The 22,326-nt window shown below is 48.8% G+C and overlaps 1 protein-coding gene across 1 annotated transcript; it reads right to left on the bottom strand.

Moving 5' to 3' along the window:
• Window positions 1–1,436: 1,436 nt before the first annotated feature.
• On the bottom strand, window positions 1,437–22,326 carry LOC135878743 (ras-related and estrogen-regulated growth inhibitor-like). The gene is made up of 4 exons (XM_065404479.1): window positions 22,230–22,326; window positions 7,262–7,318; window positions 3,728–3,801; window positions 1,437–1,922 (listed from the first exon to the last, which is right to left on the bottom strand). The coding sequence occupies exons 1-4, from the start codon at window positions 22,324–22,326 to the stop codon at window positions 1,437–1,439; spliced, it is 714 nt and encodes a 237-aa protein (XP_065260551.1).

Raw genomic sequence — 22,326 nt, 5'->3', positions numbered from 1 at the left:
GCTAGAGACATACATCTAAGACAGGGGTAGGCAACCTATGGCACGTGTGCCAAAGGCGGCACGCGAGCTGATTTTCAGTGGCACTCACACTGCCCGGGTCCTGGCCATCGGTCCAGGGGGCTCTGCATTTTAATTTAATTTTAAATTTTAAGCTTCTTAAACATTTTAAAAACCTTGTTTACTTTACGTACAACAATAGTTTAGTTATATATTAAAGACTTATAGAAAGAGACCTTCTAAAAACGTTAAAATGTATTACTGGCACGCGAAACCTTAAATTAGAGTGAATAAATGAAGACTCGGCACACCACTTCTGAAAGGTTGCCGACCCCTGATCTAAGACATTTATGACAGTCAGAAATAAGGCTCTTTCCTCTATACGGCCACATGATCTCTGTGTCAGTAGGCTCCCCATGCCCACCAAAGTAGTCACTCAGAGGATCTGTGTGGCACGCTGAAGGGAGCAGGCTGCAGGTGGAGTGAAACATTCAGTGCTGAGTGTTTGCGTGCAAGTCTTTGAGAGTCAAACTGAGCTGGTGGGGTCACAATGGTGTGATCTCCTAGGCACTAAGGGCTTCATTCTGCACCACTGCAGTCAATGAGAACTTTGCCATTGATTTTGATGGGTGCAGAATTAGGTCCTAAGTGAGTGTGGGAAATGGGGTGGGGGCAGGGAATGCTGGAAACAATTTGAAGAAGTTTGCCGAAGTGGGATCTGGCTACTTTCCTGGCTAGTGGCATCCATACACCAACAGCTGTACATAACCACAGCATCCAGTGTTGGCCATCGGTAGAGACAGCAGACACGGCTGGCCGGACCCTTGGTCTGACCTGCTTTGACAAATCCAACGTACGCTATTTGGCCTAAATTATGGATGTTGTGTTCATGGAACAGAGAGATCAATAGCCAGGCAGAATGACAGCATGTGCTGTGCAAGCTTCCTGCCAATTCTACCAATGCATCTCGATTTTGCCCTATAGCAGACCCTGGTAACCATGGTCTGGGCGCCCACACAAGTCTGCACCTCAGTCCTAGCCTGCAGTGCCCCCAAACCTCTCCTGAGCAGAGCCTGCCAATTGTGTTAAATTCAGTGGCAGTTTGTGATGTGCACAGAATGGGGATGGGGAGGAAGAGGGAGACCCTCCCAAATGAGTTTTCACTGCTGAATCTAAGCAAGGAAGTAAACCCCTGGGCTTTACAGGTGAATGGCTGATGCACCAACCCCACTGAGCCACACACCTCTTGCTAATTCCCTGTAGGAAGCCAGCACAGATCTGCACTGTGACCTTCCTGGAATACAGATGCCTGAAAGGACCCACCCTTGCAACATACAGCGCTCTCTAGACTGGGAAGGTGAGCTGCCTGCAGCCTGTCCATTGCCAATCCGGGCTGCTCCGGGGCACTGTTCTCTCCCACACCCTGCCCACGTGGGGGCTCACTCCGGTATGTAGTCCCTGAAGGAGTTGAAGCTGAGGCTCCGGCCACCAGAGTTCAGGGTGGAGTTGGCATGCATCTTTGGAATCTTTTCCATCAGCTTAGACACGGCCCTCCTCTTGAAGGAGCCCGGGGAGAAGTGCCCCTGTCTCATCAGCTCATTATACAGGGTGTTGAACACCACCACGGTCTCGTCGTAGCTGTCCCTGGTGGAGATCTCGTAGAAAGGATGCTTCAGGGCTTTGGAGAGGTTCTCGCCATCCTCACAAGACACCATCCGGTCAAACTGCAGGTCCTTCTTGTTGCCAACAATCACCACGGGCGGCTGGTCACTCCCACTGCTCCGCTTGGGGCTCGAGTGGATGTGGTTGATGAGGAAGCACAGCCTCATGACCTCGTCGAAGCTGCACCGGTCGGTCACAGAGTACACCACGGCAAAGCCGTCGCCCCACTTGATCTTCTCCTCGATCTGCAAGGAGTCTTCCTCCTAGGGAGGGGAGAACAGAAATCACAGCATCACCACCCGAGGCAGCTTTTTAATGCAATGAGCTCAAAATGTTTTACCAGCATTGGACCACCTCCTGCTTTCGCTCCCACTGGGGTCAATGGTAAAACTCAACAGTGCACAGTGCCCTGTAATACCATTCTGGGGTATCAGTGCTGATTCGAGGCCGAGGGGCCACCAACATCACCTCTTGCAGAGTGGTCATTGGAGGCTGATCATCTAAGCACTGACCCAGTGTGACCCAGCTTAGCTTGTGACATCAGATTGGCAGCAGGCCACTGTGCAGTAATAATTAATTTACAGGCAGCCACGCCAGAAAGCCGCTGGGCATCTTAACAGGAAATAACTAAACATGATCACGATGCAACATGCCTCTCGCAAACAACCCTCCACAGCCGTTAGCAAATCAAAGAGTCTGTGTGTGTTCTCGGTGCCTGCGTTTACTCTAGCTCCGTAGCCACATGGTCCCTCAAGCTCTATGTGTGGCTTGTGTTTTCATCCTCCCTAGTCTAGCCACAATACTGCTGCTATAGGGCTTGAGCCAAGCCCACTGACGTCACTGGAAAGACGCCCTTTCATGTCTGGGGACTTTGGGTCAGGCCCCAAGCCACCTTCCTCACCCACTGCTCTGACCACGTCGCCTTCCTCCTCCCCAGCCCCTGCACTGGCTTCCTGCCTTTTACCACATCGAGTTCAAGGTCCTTGTCCTCCCCTTCAAGGCCCTGCATAATCTCACTCCCGCCCACAACTCCACTGCTATTTCCTCTTCCTCTCTGCACTCCTCAAAAATCACTTAGTGTTGCTGCCTCCTTGGTCTCCTTTGCCCACCCTCTGGCCCCCCCCCCCCTTCCTTTGCTCTGTATTCAGAGCAGCCTTCCACCACTGGCCAGCCATAGGGCCCCCTCTCTGCCCTTTCAACTTCACCTCTGCTGCTGCTGAGCTGTTGCCTGGCAGGGACGGGGGCTTCTCGTATGTCCTGTAAAGTGCAATGTACATTTACAGCATGCTGTTAAAAACAGCAGCAATGCCCAATGGGGTCAGGAGGTTGGGTTAAAGTGGTAAGTATATCTGGGTAAATGTAGACAGGCTGGTCTTAGGTAGCCTGCCTCTGGCTACCCAAAGTGGGGTTATGTGTCCCTCAGCACAGGGGATCACTCTTCTCTTCATCTGTGGGTATTGGATATTCCCAAACACTGCAGATAAAATGGGGCTGTGTTGTACGCAGCAAAAGAAAAGAGAGAAAGAGAGAATCAATGGGCAACTACGAATTATGTGGCTGAAATCCCATCAAGGGGTTCTGGTGAGGTCAGAAAGCACAAAAGCAAAGCTGGAGTCCCCCAGTGCATCCCTCCCCCGTGCCCCAAGATGGAGTCACAGCCTCACCATTCAATATTTCACACATGGGAGAGAGTCCTGGATCTCTGTCTGGCATAAGTGCTGCTTTCAAATCTCTTCTTCCACTGGTGCTGGCTTCCTACGCTGTTCCAGTCAGTGCCCCTCCCTGCCACCCTGGTCTGCTGCTGTCAGATGGCCTTTGCTGGGACTGTTCAAGTGACCGTCCAGCAAGTGCCAACACTAACTGGTTAAGCCTCGTAACACAGAGATGTGCACCGACTACCTCTCAGGGCAGCTGCAGCACATTCCCAGCTGCGATCCATCTGTCCTAACGCACGCATGGGGCCAACACCACCACCACAGACTGAAAAGACAATGCTCCACCCTTGGGACCATTTCTGGTTAGTATTTTCTGACATCGATTGCCCATTAAGCGGTGACCGTGACCGTACCTGTCCTGCTGTGTCGAGAATCTCAAAGTGCACCATCTCCCCGTCGATGGCAGCCGTGTGTCTATAAATCATTTCTGTAGGAAATAAAGATGCATGAGAACTCCCTGATCCCTGCACAGAGCATGGGTGGATTCCACTCCGCACAGTCAGGTGAAGAGCTAAATGAGAAGGCACAGATGACACAAAAGGGGGACTCAGAAATTCTCTGCTCACTGAAAAGAGTTATCAGCCTGCCCATGACACAGTAACTGCTTGATGCACCAAACTGAACAGGCAGACTCTGAGCCCACTCTTGGTGCCCCCAAAGCTAATGGGGACTTTGCCAGTGACTTCAAAAGGGAACAGGGTCAGGACCTCTCCTAAAGGAAACACTGTCAGAGCGCAGCCTTCTCAGTAAAGAAAACATGACACACAGAAGTGAACAGTGCAAAAAGCTGCCATTTTTCCTTCCACACATGGTTCTCATATCAAACACCCAAACCTCCCCTGAGTTTAGCATAAGCAGGTTCTGACAAGTCTTATTAGTTCATCTTCACCCAAGGGCATCCCTCTGTTGTCTGAGATCTAGAAGGTGATAACAGAGCGTGCTGGGTCAGAGGAAGGGACTTGCATATCCTGTACAATCTTTTTATACATAAATCTGTTTGTGTGGCATGTGTTTTGGCAATACTTTCCTAGCTCCTTTTCCTATTTGTCAAAGAAATCTGTGTTTTAAAGACTGTTTTCTCTCTTGCAACGCACCTTTGCCCCCAACCCTTTGCCCCGTCCTGCGGGGAAGTCAAAAGGCTAGATTTCTGTTGTCACAGCTAATTCCGTGACAACCAACTGTAATGCCACAAAAACAGGACAGTGATGCCACTACAGGATCAAGCAGCCCTGGCACTTAAGGGAGAAAAGCTCTTATTTCAACAAACACAGGTATCTTCAGTAACAGCCATGGGAGCACAGAAGCATCTCATTCAAATCTCATTCCTTTATGCCCACCTGTCAATGCCCTCGCCCCCAAAAGCCCTGACTACATTAGAGAGTAATATCAATGTGTGTCTATAATCCAATTGATCTAACTCCTATTGCGTTTGTCTACACTAGGGTGACCAGATGTCCCGATTTTATAGGGACAGTCCTGATTTTTTGGGGCTTTGTCTTATCTAGGCGCCTATTACCTCCCACCCCCGTCCTGATTTTTCACACTTGCTGTCTGGTCACCCTAGTCTACACTGTAAGTGCAGCACTGTTGGAAGGTTTTGCCTTACATCCAGAGTAGCACTGTTTTGTATTGGTTGTGATATGCCACCTTCTGGGTATGGGTCCCGGAATTCCCGGCACTCCTCCCTGGTGTGCTGCATTCTGGGTAATTTTTCTGCAAGGACTGGTGCAGCTTGGGATCGCAGTGGGAGAGCTATCTGCACTGATTGTTTTTTCCATTTTCAGCAAATGGAAAGTTGAACCATCCATGTGAGATTCCTGTGGTGCTTCTTCTTCTGGAGATGGATCCCATCTGCCCCAAACTAGCCCCACACGTGGCCCTGGCCTCATATGCAAGGCCATTGAGCCAGGGACACAGACAAGGAAGTAAAGAAAAAAAATCCAAGCCACATCAGCAGACTTTGTGCCATTGGCAATGCAAGGGTGGGAGAGACAGCAGTGATCAGTGGTTACAGACTGCTAGGAACAAAAGGGATAGGAAGAGAATGAGGGCGATTTCATTGCCAACAAAGAGGGACTTAAAAGCTATAAGAGTCCTTTCAAGCTATTTTTAAAAATAATTTATTTTAATACTGCTGTTCAGCCCCACTGGCGCTGCTAATCCACACCCTCTAGCTTGCCTACATTCCGGCTCATATTACACACAAATAGGATAGGAGGAGATCTTGCTTTTCTAAACAAGAGATAAAAGTTGCACTGATGCTTGTATCTGCACTGGTTTTTCGACATAAAATATGGAGTGAAATGCTTAAAGCCTCACTAATATCTCCAGGAAATAAATCCCACAACATCTTGCTTAGCAACAACTCGGGGGGGGGGGGGGGGGGGGGGGGGGGGGAGGAAAGGAAGAGAGAGAGAGAGCTATCTCCAGGATTTCTCTTCCCCATTCTTTATTAATAGAAATATGTGTATGAAAACAGGATATTTGCCCCTCCAGAGTCTATATCTTCTTGCTTCTGATTCCAAGAGACAGCATGGTCCAGTGGATGGATCACAGGGTGGACTTAGGAACACAAGTGTCATGGGAGCTGCTGGATACTTGGGACTTTTAAAAATCAGGCTCTTACTTGGGAGACTACAGATTTAGGGGTCTACCTTTAGGTGCCAAGGTTTGAAAATCTTGGCTTTGAATGCTATTCCTGCTTCTGCCATTGATCATTGGGATAATACTTGCCTACGTACCTTGTGACAGGGTGTTGTGGATGTTAATTAATGTCTGTCAAGTGCTATCAAGGCTGAGCATTATTTCCCATTTGTTGGTGTCATTTTCTGGTTTGTGACATCGCAGCTGTTGAGTCTTTGACCCTGCCCCAGTGACTGTAACCTTTTCCTCTGGCTGCCCAAGTCTGTTCACACAGCTGCTAAAGCCATCTTCCCTCCCAGCCCACCTGCTCCTGTCCCTGAATCCCTCCATTGGTTCTGCACAAAACTCCACTTCATCCTCACCTTTAAGCTTTGTTAAATCTCACCCCCACTTACACCTCTGCTCCCAATCCCCCTAGGTTCCGGTGTTCTTCCCAGTCCTCCTCATTTCCCTTTCTCCCCTATTCCTTTCTCTAAGTCTCAGACTTTCAGGCACACTGACCCCCTTCTGCCCCGTTTCTCCTGTCTTATTTGGATTGTAAGCTCTTTGGGGCAGGGAACCAGCCACATTTTCCGCAGCACCAGGTATATTTACAGCACTGTTTAAATATTTGGTAACGTTACAGAGAGCAACTCCAAGCAAGGGAATAAGCAGCAGGCAGAGGGGAACTCCCAAAGGAAAACAAATTTACTTTTGTACTAAACATCTCTAGTCTTAACAAACGTGGGAAGCAAACTCAAGAAAGTACAGGACGGACAGGGAATTAGCAAGGTTGTTTGATCTGAGTTTTCCACTAGGGATCAGCCATTTCTTCAATGAAATGCAGCAAGGCAGAGAAATTTCCAGGACACCCCCCACCCACCAAAAAACCCCCACACTTGCACATGAAAACACTGTCCAGTGAATAACATGGACTCAACAGAATGACCTACATTTACAGTGACTAGTGGTTTTTGGGTGCCCAACCTGACACACCATTCAGTGGGCCTGATTTTCAGAAGGAGGGTGCTCAGATTGGACACACCCAAATATGAGGGCATTGGAAATCACTCGGCCCTTTTGGCTCTGTGCGCCGAAAGCCTCTCTCCCCAAAAAACAACCCCGAGGCCAAACTGCTTCCGGATTACTAAGCTTATATTTAATAGAGCAGTTACTATTCTTTGTACAGCATCTAGCGCGATGGAGTCCCTCAGCCCCACCGTAACACAAATAAATAATAATAATATTATTAAATACTTGCTTACCTAGAGTAGGGTCATAATCCCCAATGAATCTCTTGGTGATGAATCTCACAGTTAGAGCTGCATTGGAGAAAAACAAAACAGCCCCCCCCCCCCCCCCCCCAAAGTCAGTTGTGATCAACAAAGCAAACTCAGTAAAACACTGATTAACTGAGACAGGAGGGCTCTGATGAGTTTGCTCCTCTCTGGAGTGAGGACACCCTCCAATCCGGAGCACAGGCTGATGGCGGCATGCCCTGCTGGGCACTGCACAGGCAGTGGGAGGAGGTTTTTGATCCCAACCAGGTATACTAGTACCTAGGTTGTGAGCCAGTCAGGATCTCTGAAGAAGCTACTCCAAAGCGTAACCATGAGCCTCAATAAACATTGTGTAACAAACAAATAGAAAACAAAGTCTCTCTCCCGCACCTGACAACGCTGCCACCTGAAAAGCTATGGGGCAGGGGAGAGCATATTAAAATGGCAGATTGGCCAAGACCTACTTCCAGTATGCTGGGAGTTTGAAGGCTGAAAACTGCAAGACTTACAGTAGACAGACTGGAAAGGATCTGAGGGTAACTTTACATTGACCAGCAAGCAGTTCTCTGCCCAAATCCAAAGTCGGGACTTGCCAGTGTGTGAACAGAAGAGCAGAGACAGCCTGACTGGGCCTCTCTGCACCCTGATTACCAGAGGAACTAACTAGAACTAAGGGTACGTCTTCACTTACATCCGGGTCCGGATGTAAGCAATCGGTTTTCTGAGTTCGATTTATCGCGTCTGGTTAAGACGCGATAAATCGATCCCGGATCGATCCCGGAAGTGCCCCGGATCGATCCCGGAAGTGCTCGCCTTCGACGCTGGTACTCCAGCTCGGCGAGCGGAGTACGCAGCATCGACGGGGGAGCCTTCCTGCCGCGTCTGGACCGCGGTAACTTCAGACTAAGGTACTTCGAATTCAGCTACGTTAATAACGTAGCTGAATTTGCGTACCTTAGTCCGAAGTGGGGGGGTTAGTGTAGACCTGGCCTAAGAGGTAGCCTAGCTGCTTCCAACAGAGAAGTTCACAATATAGCCAACAGTCTGTTCTCCTGAGTGGTGGATGAGAACTGAGTCGGCATTGCCCAAAGTTGTTTTTATACAGGAGCCGCTTTACAAACACAGATCCCCAGAGCAGAGGTCAGATGTCTCTCTAAAGGATATGCTCTAGTTCAATCGCAGATTGCTGGGCTGAATGCAGGAGTCCCTGGGTATAATTCCATAGCTCGTGCAATTCAGAAAGTCAGATTGGATGATCATAACGGTCTTTTCTGGCCTTAAAATCTATTGAAAGTATCTAACCACACAACAACACAGATGGACTAAATTCTGGCCTAACTTACACCCTGGGCAATCCTATTGATTTCAGTCAGAAATGTATTTATGGGGTGCTTCATAGTGCTTCTCTTAACCCTTGCATTTGTGCACAAATATTTCCCTCACACCCAGATGCAATATCAACAGAAAATGAACCTGAGTCAATATACAGCAGTACAGTGGCATTTGACAAGTTCCCTAAGAGCAGAGAGATCACAGAGACCCAGAGCTTTTGCTTGTCAGCAATTTCACATGCTTGCTATTTCAACACCCGGTCCAATAGTGCATGTCACATTTTAAAATAACATTTCACAGCTAACCCTGAGGAGTCACATTGATTTCAATGGAGAGAGGTTTTCACCCACAGATTTTTAAGACCAGAACAGACCATTACGAGCAATCTAGTTGACCTCTTGCATAACACAGAATTTCACACAAAAACTCCTGCCCTGAATCTTATACTTTGCGACTGAACAAGAGCATATAATGTAGAAGCAGTCAGAGACTATTCTGGTGAGCACTCTAAAATACAGGTCATCGTAATCCAATATGCTTTTCTGTATGTGTGATACTTGCAAACAGTGCTTTGTGGCCCCGATCCTGCATGTGCTTAACTTTATGCACAGTGAGTAGCCCAAGTGACTTCAGTAGGGCTATTTATTGCGCATGAAGTTCAGCATGTGCTTACGCTTTGGCAGGACAGAGGGATCTTGATGTATCACATCAGCCTAGATGACATAACTGTGCAGATATCCCGCCCTTCCTGGAGCAATCTGATGAATTTCCAATACTGTTTATTGCACGTTTTAGTCTCAAGTTAAATATATCAAACGCAAATTGTATCATCTTGTATATTCACATTCAATAGGTCAAAGGCTCAGCACCACAATAGTTGTAAAATAAGACGGCACCACCACATTTGTGTTTTATTTAGGAAATTAGAGGAGCTTGGCAAACAAAGGGGGGGAAGATAGTTCAAAGCTAGGTTCTACCTATACTCAGCAGTATCCTTTTAAAATGAGACGTACAACAAAACGACTATTAAAGAATATTTACGTTTGAGAACGTAGTGGAGGGTGGGGAAGAGCAAGACAGAAGGGCCAATACAAGGAACAGCTTGAAATGTAGCCCAGACCCTTTCTCCTCACTCTCGTTTGCTGTCACTTACCCCTCACATGCCACACATATGCTGCATTTATGCCTGGGAATGTCTATCCCCGGCATAGGGCAGGGATGTTGCTTTAGCACGACCCTTCCCTACCTAGGCTTCAGAGGCCAAGCTCCAGCGCGAGCTGCACCTTCAAAGCACTATCTGCACAGCTTTCTTTAGAGCATCAACCCCAACCCCGCTAGCCCGAGCCTGTGGACCCAGGCTGGGAGGCTTGCTCCTGCTCACCCCAAAATGCTACGTAGGCCCCCAGGGGGAGTTTGCTTTAGCCCTTCACAAATAACTGGATGGTGGCTGTGAAAATGTCTTTTTTCCCTTTTGTATTTCCCAATCAGGCAGGCCCGGAAGCAGTAACAGAGATCAAATCGTTCAGTCAAGGGCGTTGGGTGGGAACAGCCACAGAAGAGGAATGTACACAATTAAACCATTCTATCCAAGCATCCAATCTCCCTGCACCACGGGGGCAGGAGGCCCAAATCCTTTGTGTCCAATTTAATGCTCAATTGAACCAGGACAAAGCCTAATGCTAGAGTGCTGGGCCAGTAGTTCCATCCCAACACTGCATCTGCCTAGTGCTTAAATTTGTAATGAAAGAGGTGCCAGGGCTCAAGCAATTTTTTTATATTCATAACTGACGCAGCAAGCCCGGAGGTGCCTGGCTATGAACTGCCAAGCCCAGAGGTGCCTGGCTATGAACTGCCAAGCCCAGAGGTGCCAGGGCTCAGCCCTGACAAACCCTGGCACAAATTAAGCATTGCATATGCCCCTTTCTCCCTTCCTCTGCCATGGAAAAGTACTGGCTTGTGTCGTATCTTCCACATTTGCTCTGAGCAAGCCAGACTAACCCCAAAGCAGCCTCGAGAAAGGAATAATCCTCGAGGGAGGCCACCCAAGTGAAATGACAGGCTTGTAAAGGTGAAGTACAGCGGGCTGGGAACTAAATAAATGCCTCTTCAGAGTTGGCTGCAATGGGTTACTAGGTAACAAGGCTAGTCTCCGGGTGAGGCAGATGTCCTCTGGAGATTCCTAGAGAAATGCCCTCTCCAGCGGTGGGGAGAACCAGACCCTTGCTCACCTGCTTACACGGATCGAGGAGGCTCAGTTGGCTACAGTCCAGGAGCATTTGGGAAGGAGGAAAGGCTCTTTGTAAAAAGTGAGCAATTGCAGTGCTGAAGAGTCAAACTCTGCCTTTCGCCATAGCACAGGGGCAGGGGCAGCAGCTGAGCAAGCTTTTCCACCCCACCCTACCAATGTTCCTCTTCCCTGACCTGGAAGGATAAGCTGTGAGAGCGCAGTTTACTATAGAGTCCAAAGGTTGACTGGACATGGACACTCAAGAGATGTCTATCATCTCAGTGTTTCTACTGCAATGTTGATTCCTGTCTACTAGGAACTTGACTGAGTGCATCAAACAGCCAGCAGATGGCAATCACTCTTCCATGTGATGGGAAGGCAAACATCTATGCCAGGGATAGGCAACCTTTCAGAAGTGGTGTGCCGAGTCTTCATTTATTCTCTTTAATTTAAGGTTTTGCGTGCCGGTAATACATGTTAACGTTTTTTAGAAGGTCTCTCTCTCTAAGTCTATATTATATAACTAAACTATTGTTGTATGTAAAGTAAACAAGGTTTTCAAAATGTTTAAGAAGCTTCCTTTAAAATTAAATTAAAATGCTGATCTTACGCCGCCAGCCTGCTCAGCCCACTGCCAGCCTGGGGTTCTGTTCACCTAGGCTTGCAGTGGGCTGAGCAGGGCGACTTGAGGTCAGGGCAGAGGGCTGGGGTGTGTGTGGAGGTGCAGGGCAGAAGGCTGGGTGTTGGGGGGCAACTCAAGGTCAGGGCAGAGGGCTGGGGGTGTGTGGCAGTGCAGGGCAGAAGGCTGGGTGTTGGGGGGCAACTCAAGGTCAGGGCAGAGGGCTGGGGGTGTGTGGCGGTGCAGGGCAGAAGGCTGGGTGTGGGGGGGCTCAGGGCAGAGGGCTGGGGGGGGTGGCGATGCAGGGCAGAAGGCTGGTTGTGGGGGGGCTCAGGGCAGAGGGCTGGCGGTGGGTGGAGGTTCAGGGCAAAAGGCTGGGTGTGGGGGGGGTTCAGGGCAGAAGGCTGGGTGTGGGGGGGCTCAGGGCAGAGGGCTGGCGGTGGGTGGAGGTTCAGGGCAAAAGGCTGGGTGTGGGGGGGGTTCAGGGCAGAAGGCTGGGTGTGGGGGGGACTCGAGGTCAGGGCAGAGGGCTGGGGGGGATGTGGAGGTGCAGGGCAGAAGGCTGGGGGTATGGGGGTGCAGGGCAGAAGGCTGGGTGTTGGGGGCGACTCGAGGTCAGGGCAGAGGGCTGGGGAGTGTGGGGGGTGCAGGGTAGAAGGCTGGGGGTATGGGGGTGCAGGGCAGAGGGCTGGGGTGCTCGGCTCGTGGGGGTGCTCCCAGCCCCCTGCCCTGAGCGGCTCATGGCAGGGGGCCGGGAGGGATATGCCCTGTTCCACCCCCTTCCCCCGGGCCCATCCCTACCTCTCTCTGCCTCCTCTACGGAGCTGTGTGCAGCCTGCAGCTCGGCTCTGCTCCACTCCCCCTCCCCCTCGCAAGGGCCATCCCGGCAGGGAGAGGGAGGAGGAGGGGCAGAGGGGCCGGAATGCACCAAGCTGTGGGAAAACGCGGGAGAGGAGGGAAACTTGGCTGCCGCAGGACCAAGCTTCTGCCTCCTGCCCCCGCAGGGAAGAGCGGTGGGCGGGGGGGCTGAGTGGGGCGGGGGGCCGGGACCCCCCCCCCCCCACCGCTCTCCCCTGCCGGGGCAGGAGGCAGGAGCTTGGTCCTGCCGCAGCCAAGCTTCCCTCCTCCCCTGCTTCTTCCCCCAGCGTGGCGCTTTCCAGCCCCTCCGCCCCTCCTCCTCTCACCGGCAGGCAGCGTGCCATTCAGAATCGGCTCGTACGCCGTGTTTGGCACGTGTGCTGTAGGTTGCCGACCCCTGATCTATGCCTAGAGTACAAAAGGGGGGTACAGTGGGCAGCTAGACTAGGGGTCATTAAGGGTACAGTAGAAAAAAATGCCCATTTAGGGTGGGATTTTCAGAAGCACTCAGCATTGGCCTAGCATTGCTCCCAGTGACTCCAAGGGAGATCTAGCTAGACAGCTTTTACACTGAATCTCTATTTTACTAGTTCCAGGGTGCCTGATAAATGCAGTGACGAGTAAACAGCTCCCCAGAAATCTCAGAGAACAGGAGAGGAGGTTCTTAGGGATTGGTTTGCAGATGGGAGGGAAGGGGTGTGTTGTCATGAATTCAAATGCAAGAGTTTTCCAGGTGCAGGACATCACATCACCGGGAGGGAAGCTCTGATGAGGGAAGACAAGGTGTGAGCTAATCACAGATTATAGTCAAACTAATGGCTGTGTGACAGGTTACTAGAAACATTAAAAGTTAATACATCAAGACTGAGTATCAAGGTAAAGAACTAGCAGTTTACTGAACATCTCCAGCTTGGCTGAAGGTCTACACAAAAGCATCAAAGTCCCATATGGCCCTGTCCTAGCATGCACTGTGGCTGGACTCTGGGCTGGCTCTATTTCAGCTGCTCTGGAGTCCTGTTCTGGAATACAGAGGAGATCCTGCTTTGACAGCTTATCCATGGTAATGGAGAGGTTGAGGACAAGTTCAAAGTGCTGGGAAGGAGGTATTTCAGAGACACAGCCAGTTGGTAATTAGTGGAGTCCCAGAAATGCCTTACTAAGGATGCAACAAGATGAGGTCAGGGTTCACGCTGATAGGGGAAAGCTGCTGGTGGTGGGTAAGGTTAAAGAAATCAGTTGAATACTCCACAGGGGAGGCCAAGAACAGAAAGGTGAGGTTCACTGGTTCATTGTTTAGCAGGGAACAGAAGAGCAGATAGAATAGAAACCTGAACATCAGGGTGGAGAGACAATATGATGCAGGGTGGAGGGCTTCCCTTCTGCCAGGAGCTGGAAACCACTGAGAGGGCAGGGGAGGAGGAATCTACATGCCACGTTACACACAAGAACTAGGCAAAGCACATGCCCATGTGGAAGAAATGATCGTGATTGTGTGCTTTATGGGTAATGAGGGAGGACGCACAAAGTGGAGGTTCAAGAAGTATTGACTTGCTACTAGCTGTACAAATACAGAGAGTTCAGCACAGAAACACAGACAGCCAGAGGCAGAAGGTATAGAAAGTTAAGTGGGACACTAGAGACTCGCTCCATCTGGGAAACGATAATTACCAGGGCACTAAGGTCAAGAATGTAGGTGGTGTAGTGGACACAGGCAGCCATGCAGAGGAGGTGGGTGGGGTCTTGTTGGTGAAAGAAGGCGGTGGTTAAAGCACGGATGGAGCAGAAACTGTGTGCTCCAGCCATTAGGGAATACAGTTAGACAGATTTCCCACGGTGAAAGAGCCACATGAATCAGGAATTATGGGTCACTGAACCAGAAAGAACAATGCAGCTGGGAAGTGACTGAGCAAACACAAAAAGGATTTTTAAATGGCCCTGATTCTACCTTGTCTGGACTCAGAGAGAAATAAGGGTCTGCTCCTGCTCCCATACTATTCAATGGCAACACTCCCATTGGTTTCAATGGAACAGGAGCGTGCCCTAAAAGTTGGGCACACATCATACCGCGCTCAGAACACCAACAACATTCCAGCTGATAAGGAAGGAGCCATGCTGGAGCTCTTGGGAGGGAAAAGGGTTTCACTTTATCCAGGGATGAGAAATGGACTCCTGCTTTGAAACAATAAAGTGCACTAGAGCAGTGGTTCGCAACCTTTTCTGAGACCACTGCACTAGGGAACTTTTAGTGTGTAGCAGCAGGGTCCACATGGACACAGTGCGCAGCCGGTTAGTGCAACATAGATTTGCACCCCAGGTTGCCATGAATTGAGCGTTCGTTTAGACAAGCCCTTATTCTATCAGTCCATTTTACTTTGAATACTCTATGCAGACACCTGCATTAAAAATTGTTCAGTTTGCATTGGATGGACCTATTATTTTTCCAGGACTCTAGTCCATATATCAGGACACTTAGGAAGTTGCTTCTAAAGATCTTAGTTAAGTATTTTTGCAAATCACACTGGACTTCCATACTATAGGGCAGTGTTTCCCAAACTTGGGATGCTGCTTGTGTAGGGAAAGCCCCTGGCGGGCCGGGCCGGTTTGTTTACCTGCCGCGTCCGCAGGTCCGGCCGATCACGGCTCCCACTGGCCGCGGTTCGCTGCTCCAGGCCAATGGGAGCTGCTGGAAGCGGCACGGGCCGAGGGACGTGCTGGCCGCCGCTTCCAGCAGCTCCCATTGGCCTGGAGCAGCAAACCGCGGCCACTGGGAGCCGCGATCGGCCGAACCTGCGGACGGGGCAGGTAAACAAACCGGCCCGGCCCGCCAGGGGCTTTCCCTACACAAGCGGCATCCCAAGTTTGGGAAACACTGCTATAGGGAATTTTTGAAATAAAGTACTTGCTTTACCTGTTCTGGACTTTACATCAAACACAATCACCAGTATTGTGTATGAGGCTACCCAGATAAGTAAATTTCTTAACAGTTTTCCAAGCAGATAAAATAATTGGTAGGTAAATTAATTTTCATAATTTGGGTCTTCGATTTATTGATAAGACGCATTTTCTTGGCACAATTTGCAAGATCATTTCTCTTTTGCTACTAGGGTTTCCACCTTCCACAAAAAAGCGGGACAACCAAACCATTTCATCCAGGACAGTTACCTCAAATGAGGGACAATCCTGGAAAAACTGGGACAGGTGACAACACAACTTATAGATTTCCCAGGAAAACTACCTCAAAAGAGGGACGATTCTGGGAAAGCCTGGACAGGTGGCAATCCTATTTGCTGCATATCTTCAATTATTTTATTTATAAGACAGATACAATCTGCCAAGTCTACAACTCAAATCTCACCACCTATCCATGCAATGCCTGTTTCCATACTGAGAGTATCACATCACAAAATCAATAGTGACTCCAAACCAGATGGCGGATAAGATGCAATGTCGCCTTACACCAGCGTGAACTGTAAACCAGCCTGTTAGTCCCTGGTATATCTTTACTACGCAGTAAGTGTTCTGATACACATTTTTAATAATTTTAATAACACAAGTTTATGGAATCCCCAGAAAAGTTATCTGCCACAATGACTCTCTCATTTATTAAATAATAAGGGGAAAAATCCAAGGAGTCTTACAGGTCTCTAGTTTCATTTTCCCTGCGTTGTAATTATTGACGAGAGACACAATACGCAGAAATACACTGTAGCTTAATAAAACTGCCCAACAGGGCTCGCTAAGAGCTGGATCCTGCAGCAGGTATTTATTTTCATCTTTAAGGACATTATTGATTTGTCAGAGAAAGGGTAAGACAGCGGAACAAATCAAACCTGATTCCTAGGAAGCACCTGATACTGTAGCACGCTCTAGGCAGTCTCCCAAAGCTGCAACACACGGTACTTTATTAAGACGGAGAACCAATTAAATTGATTAAAAATTGGCTTGGGTACAAGAGCACAACAGACGTTGCCAATACAAGGAAGTGGATGAGGGCAGAGAGGCGTGACAACATTAAGACCTTTTTTGTTCATCTTGTACATAAGTGACCTTTCAGAGAGGGGGGTTTAAAAAGTGGGCAAGGTCACACTTTATATTAAGGTTCCATTTATAAATGGTTAATAAATTATTCACAGATGTTTTAATAAATTGTTAACTGATTGCTATAGAAACCAATAGGTTGCTTGTAATGACACTTTACAACCACCTATAATGCCACCTACCAATGTGCATATAGCTCTCTATATCACGTTACTCAAGTCTGCTGCAACATGCTTCTGACATCTCTTAATCACTTATGAATCCTTTATAAACAGAACCTTCATGTGAAATATGATGTGATTACACTGGCTAGTGTCAAAATTAGACAGCAGAAGATACGCGGCAGGGGGCGAGGGGGAAGCAAACACTCATTAAAGGATTTGGATATTCTGGATTTATAAGCTTTTACAGGTGACTTATGTCGTTCAATATCCAAACCTCTAAACTACAGATAAGCCTGAACCAAAGCTGCTCAACTTTGATGCTATTCGGATCCAGATACAGCTGGTCCCTGCCACCCTTCCTGCAATGGCTTTGAACATGGTTTTGTCCTGGTCACAGTGTTTTGCTGCTAGCACTGACACCTGTTGAGGATTTCCAGTCAACCACATCAAAGGATTGGCAGTTAAATTATTTTCAAGGAGTGGGTTACTTTCCTTCTGCAAACGTACCCTTCGCCATCTCTCAAGATTTTAATTGCTACTGCATGTGGAAGGGATTCACAGAGAGTGTCCCTGATAGCTCTCTAAACCTGACCTCTAATTTAACTGTCTGATTCCAAAAGGATCATTAACAGGACAATGCTGTCAAGTTACAAATCAGACTGCGGGAGAGGAGACGTGGAGCAGAGCTGATCGTAGCAGCACTTCAGATGATTGAAACCAAGGGGATTAAAAAAAAAAAAAGAATCGAATTCATTTTTCATTTGCAGCGTTGTAGCCATGTTGATCCCAGGATATGAGAGACAAGGTGGGTGAGGTAATATCTTTTATTGGACCAGTTTCTATTGGCGAACGAGACAAGCTTTTGAGCTATATAGGGCCGATGAAGAGCTCTGTGCAGCTTGAAAAGTCATCTCGTTCACCAACAGAAGCTGGTGCAATAAAAGATATTGCTTCACCCACCTTGTCTCTGGAATTCATTTTTCCTCATTTGTGGTGCCTGTTTAGCTTTTACATCTTTTTCAGTTTGGATAATGAAAACTACTCACTCTGGTTTTCATGCACTAACACAATGAGCCAATGTGCGAGTTAAAAACAATCCAGGGGAACGTTTAAATCAAAACAAGAGAGGAAAGCATGGGACTCAGAGCCCTGGCTTCAAATCCCAGCACTGCTTTATTTCCTCTATGACCTAGGGCAAGTCACTGAGTCTGTGCCTCAGTTCCTTATCTGCAAAATGGGGATAATATTTCTTTTGTGAGTCTTGCCCATTTTTAGATTATAAAATATTCAGGGCACGGACGGTCTCTCAGTACAGCGCCTAGTACAATGAGGCCTAGATCTCAGCTGGGCCCTCAAAATGCTTCTGCAATACAAAAGTAAATAAATAATAATAATACATAGTCTACCTGAGCTGTCATCAAACATTTCTATGTTTTAACCCTCAAACACAGGGCAGTAGGTGATCTTACTGGTCGGTGAACACTGGGATATAAATATAACTGTGGAGCTCTGCTAATATACTAGAACTGTGAAAGCTGAGAGTTGAACAACGGCATAGTCCAAAGTATGAATCAAGCACCAGAATTCACCTTCCAATAAGTATGAAATTCCGTCAGACTTCTAAGATTTGGCTTTGTCCAAGCAATGTTTCAAAATAACTATTCAAAGGCAAGCAATGGGAGACACTTCTCCCCTCACCCCCATGCCTACGCTCTTTAGGGATACTACCCAGCTAATTATTCACTCTTGTGACCTGTATTTTAAAGCTAAAAAGTAATCCAGATGTTAGTGTCATTGTGGAGACTGACTTATTTTAACATGCTATGGCAATAGCACAGTGTACAGACAAAAGCATCAGGAGTGAAGTCTAGACTTCACAGGGGATTTCACCCACTGGTGTAGCTGAACTGACACAGAGCCATAATGTAAACATGCAAAGCCACTAGAAGCCATAATTTGCACCAATACAGTTCACTCCCTACTTGAAACTGAGCTAAGCTACATCACTGCAAATCGTGGTTTATAGGCGCAGCACTGGAAAGGTATGTCTACACTGCCGCTGTGAGCAAGTCTCCTAGCCTGGGCAGACAGGCTTGTGTTAGTGAGCCTCGCGCAATCATGCTAGGAAAAGCAGTGTGGACGCTGCAGCACCAGCAGAGGCCTGCACTAGTCACCGGGGCTTGGCCCCAGCGGCAGGGTGGGTCCAAGCTCGGATAGTTAGTCCAAGCCTCCGCCAATGCCACAACCTCCACGCAGCTATTTTTACCATGTTTGTGCAAGCCTCAAGCCTGTGTTCTCAGGCTGAGAGGTTCACTCCCAGCTGCAGTGTAGACATAATCTTGGTTTGCACTGCTGCTGCTAGGCAGGTGGCTGGCCAGTGATGGCTGCAATCAGGGCAAATCCTCAGTGCAGACAAGGCCAAAAGCCATTAACCTTTCAAGTGCATTAGTCCACTTTGAGCTTTTAAAATAAACAAAAAAAATAAAACTCCACGGTCATTTTATAGATGGAAATAATTCTTTCTAGGATCAATTAAAATGGAAAACAGGAACCACCACCTTAATTATAACAAGGGGTGGCCTGAAATTCCCTGGCATCTGGTTAATCAAAACGTGTTCTCTCTGCAATGCTTTTCTGATATGTTATGGCTGATGAGTTATTAAAATGCATGAGAGAACCATATATGTTCAGCTTCGAGGTTATGATATTGACTAGCTGTTGGTTTGCGGGGTTTTCATACCAGCATTCTTCTGCATGAAACAGTTCATGTGACTGTATCATTTACTGTTCCATCTGCTCTTCCCACTTCCAATTACTCAATCCTGGCCAGGATACCACACGTAGGTCCTGATTCTACAAGCAGCTGGGCGCAGGAGGATCCCTGCACCTACGCGGAGTCCCAGCAGGCTCTGCCCACATGAAACTTGTGAGTTCAGGGCTTTTGACACTTAACACACCCATGTCAGAGCCATATTCAGGTGCTGTCTTTGTTGCAACTGTACCCCATACTAGGAGCTGCTGGCAGGATGTTTTCCTATGAGGGGTTCCCTCCAATTTGGTATTCATTCCTTTTCCTGGCTAAAATAGCCTATGGTGTTGACTTTTGAAACCTGCTGCAAAATCTGTCTATCTAGGAAGGTGTATGGGTGTATTTATTTGGTGGGAGAGGTTAAGATTTTACAGGAGCTGAAATGGAGGTGTTGTGATTTGCCTTCTTTTCTCTGTGGAAAAAGGCTGTTGCTTTGCAACTGCTGTTGGGTTTTTGTTTCTTGCCTTAGTTGGATTGCATTTTTAATTCTCTTTCCATAGCCCCTAGAGCCTGGGCTTGGTGATCTTTTCATGTTTATATGCCAAATTAAAAAAAAAAATCATAAACCTAAGTTAAAATGTTAACTTCAAGAGTTAATTTCACTTCCTTTTAAACAACGAAAAAAATGTGATTTTTCATTGACATGAAAGGAAGGAATTCACCAGTTTACAAAGAAATACATTCAGTGGAAATGCACAACTAACAGAGCATCTGCAGCCAGTCTGTGTTGTGAACCAGACAGGGATACCATATGTGTAGATAGGTTTCAGAGTGGTAACCGTGTTAGTCTGTATCAGCAAAAAGAACGAGGAGTCCTTGTGGGACCTTAGAGACTAACAAATTTATTTGAGCATAAGCTTTCGTGGGCTACAGCCCACTTCATCGGATGCATGAGTATTTCTGGAGTGGGCAAATAAATGGTGGGGAAGTGTTCTTTAAAACTTGCCATCTCTCTCCCCCACCCCCAAATGACCACAATACTTTCCTGGAGTTTACTGTGGAAATTTGCATTTCAACCACCAACACCACTGCCCCCTATTAACAGAGATAAAGTATGACTGTAACAGAGTAAACTTGTATCTCCCATTATTAGTAGTATTACAGAAGCCCCTACAGCAGGGGTGGGCAAACTATGGCCTGCGGGCCAGATTAAGCCGGCCCACAAGCCGCACCATGCAGCTCTGCCCCGCTCCAGCCGGGGCGCAGGGTCAAGGGCTGCACCACACCACTCCTGAAAGCCGCGGCGTGGCCCCGCTCCAGCTCCTATGCGCTCCAATGGCCCCCTCCGGTGCTCCAATGGGAGCTGCAGGGGCAGTCCCTGTGGACAAGGCAGCGTGCAGAGCTGCCTGGCTGTACCTCCGTGTAGGAGGCAGAGAGGGGACATGCCGCTGCTTCCGGGAGCTGCTTGAGGTAAGTGCCACTCAGAGCCTGCACCCCTGTGCCTCTCCCCACGCCCCAACACCCTGCCCAAGCCCTGATTCCCCTCCTTCTCTCCAAACCCCTCAATCGCAGCCCAGAGCACCCTCCTGCACCCCAAATCTCTCATCCACAGCCCCACCCCAGAGCCCGCACCCAACCCCAATTTTGTGAACGTTCATGGCCCGCCATACAATTTCTATTCCCCAATGTGGCCCTTGGGCCAAAAAGTTTGCCCACCCCTGCTCTACAGGATCTCAGCCTATTGTGCTAGGTGCTGTACAAACACATAGTAGAAGATGGTCTTTGCCGCCCCCCCCCCCCACTGCCCCAAAATAGTTTACAATCTAAACAGACAAGACGGACAGATGCGAGTGGAGGAAAGCGAGTGACTTGTTTAAAGTCACAGCAGTTCAGCGATAGAACAAGGATTAGAAGAACCCAGGTCCCTGACTCCCAGACCAGTGCTCTATCTACTAGACCACACTGCCTTTCAGTTCCCAAACCTACCCAAACTTCAGCTTTTAAAAAGTCACTTAAAAGTGCAGTGTAAGTCATTCAACTTTTACTCCCCCCCCCCCCAAACTTCTAAAGGATGTTAATAGCTTGCTTGCTTTAATTTACAAAATACAGGCAGGAAATTCAGAGTAACTGATGGAGTTTAAACCTGGCATTTACATTGTTTTCCCCAAAAGTGGCTTTCATATGGCTAGAAGATATAGGACACTGACTGAAAAGTCTAAGCCCAGCTGATCTACAGGGAGCATTTCTGCAGGCGGGTGGTGACATGAGCCAAAAATCCTTTGGGTACGATTCCCAGAAGCACTGAGCCCCCAGCAACTCCAATTGGAGTCAGTGGAAGCTCAGCACCTCCACCTATGAGAACTCTTGTGTTTATTGCCTCCAGTCCAGCAATCTCCAGTCCACTGTCCTTTGCAAAGGCCGATTTTAGAAGCCAGGACTACCTGCCTACCCCCTTACAGAGGCCGTTTCTTTTCCTGTTTCGGACGGCAATGGGAAGCATCTGATCGGCAACATTTCAGGCGTGGGGGAAGTGATCTATTCACGCCCGCAGCGCACGTGTCTGCAGGGGAAGCCCATAACACACCTGCTGGGTTGGGCTGGGGCTTTGGCGGGAAGGTGTTGTGTAAAACATGAAGGGTGGGGTTACAAAGTGCACCCACTTGGCAAACCTGACAGCACCAGGGATGGGGAAATCCCTGCTGGGGCGCCAGGGGGAGCCTGACTGCCCAGGGCCCCCGGGGGCGCTGATCTAAAGCCCGTGTCCGGCATCTCGGTCCATGCAGCCTCGCAGGCAGGGCGCTCGCGGCTGGACACAGGCAGCCTGAGCCGTTCCCCCGCCTGCTTCTCGCTTCCGCCGTCCGGCAAAGCCGGGAGGAAGCGGGGAAGTTGCCTGGCGAGGCGGCTGGGGCTGCCCTGCAGGGCGGAGGGTCAGAGGCCCCCGGGCGCGCGACGGGCAGGGTCCCTACCTGTTTTGCCCACGGCGCCCTGTCCCAGCACCACCAGCCGCAGGGTCCGGGCTTGGCTCAGGCTCACGGAGCGCCGCAGGGGCCGCGAGAAGCTCAT

Source organism: Emys orbicularis, chromosome 4, assembly GCF_028017835.1.
Source record: "Emys orbicularis isolate rEmyOrb1 chromosome 4, rEmyOrb1.hap1, whole genome shotgun sequence".
Taxonomy (NCBI): domain Eukaryota; kingdom Metazoa; phylum Chordata; order Testudines; family Emydidae; genus Emys; species Emys orbicularis.
This window is presented reverse-complemented; position numbering and strand designations above follow the sequence as displayed.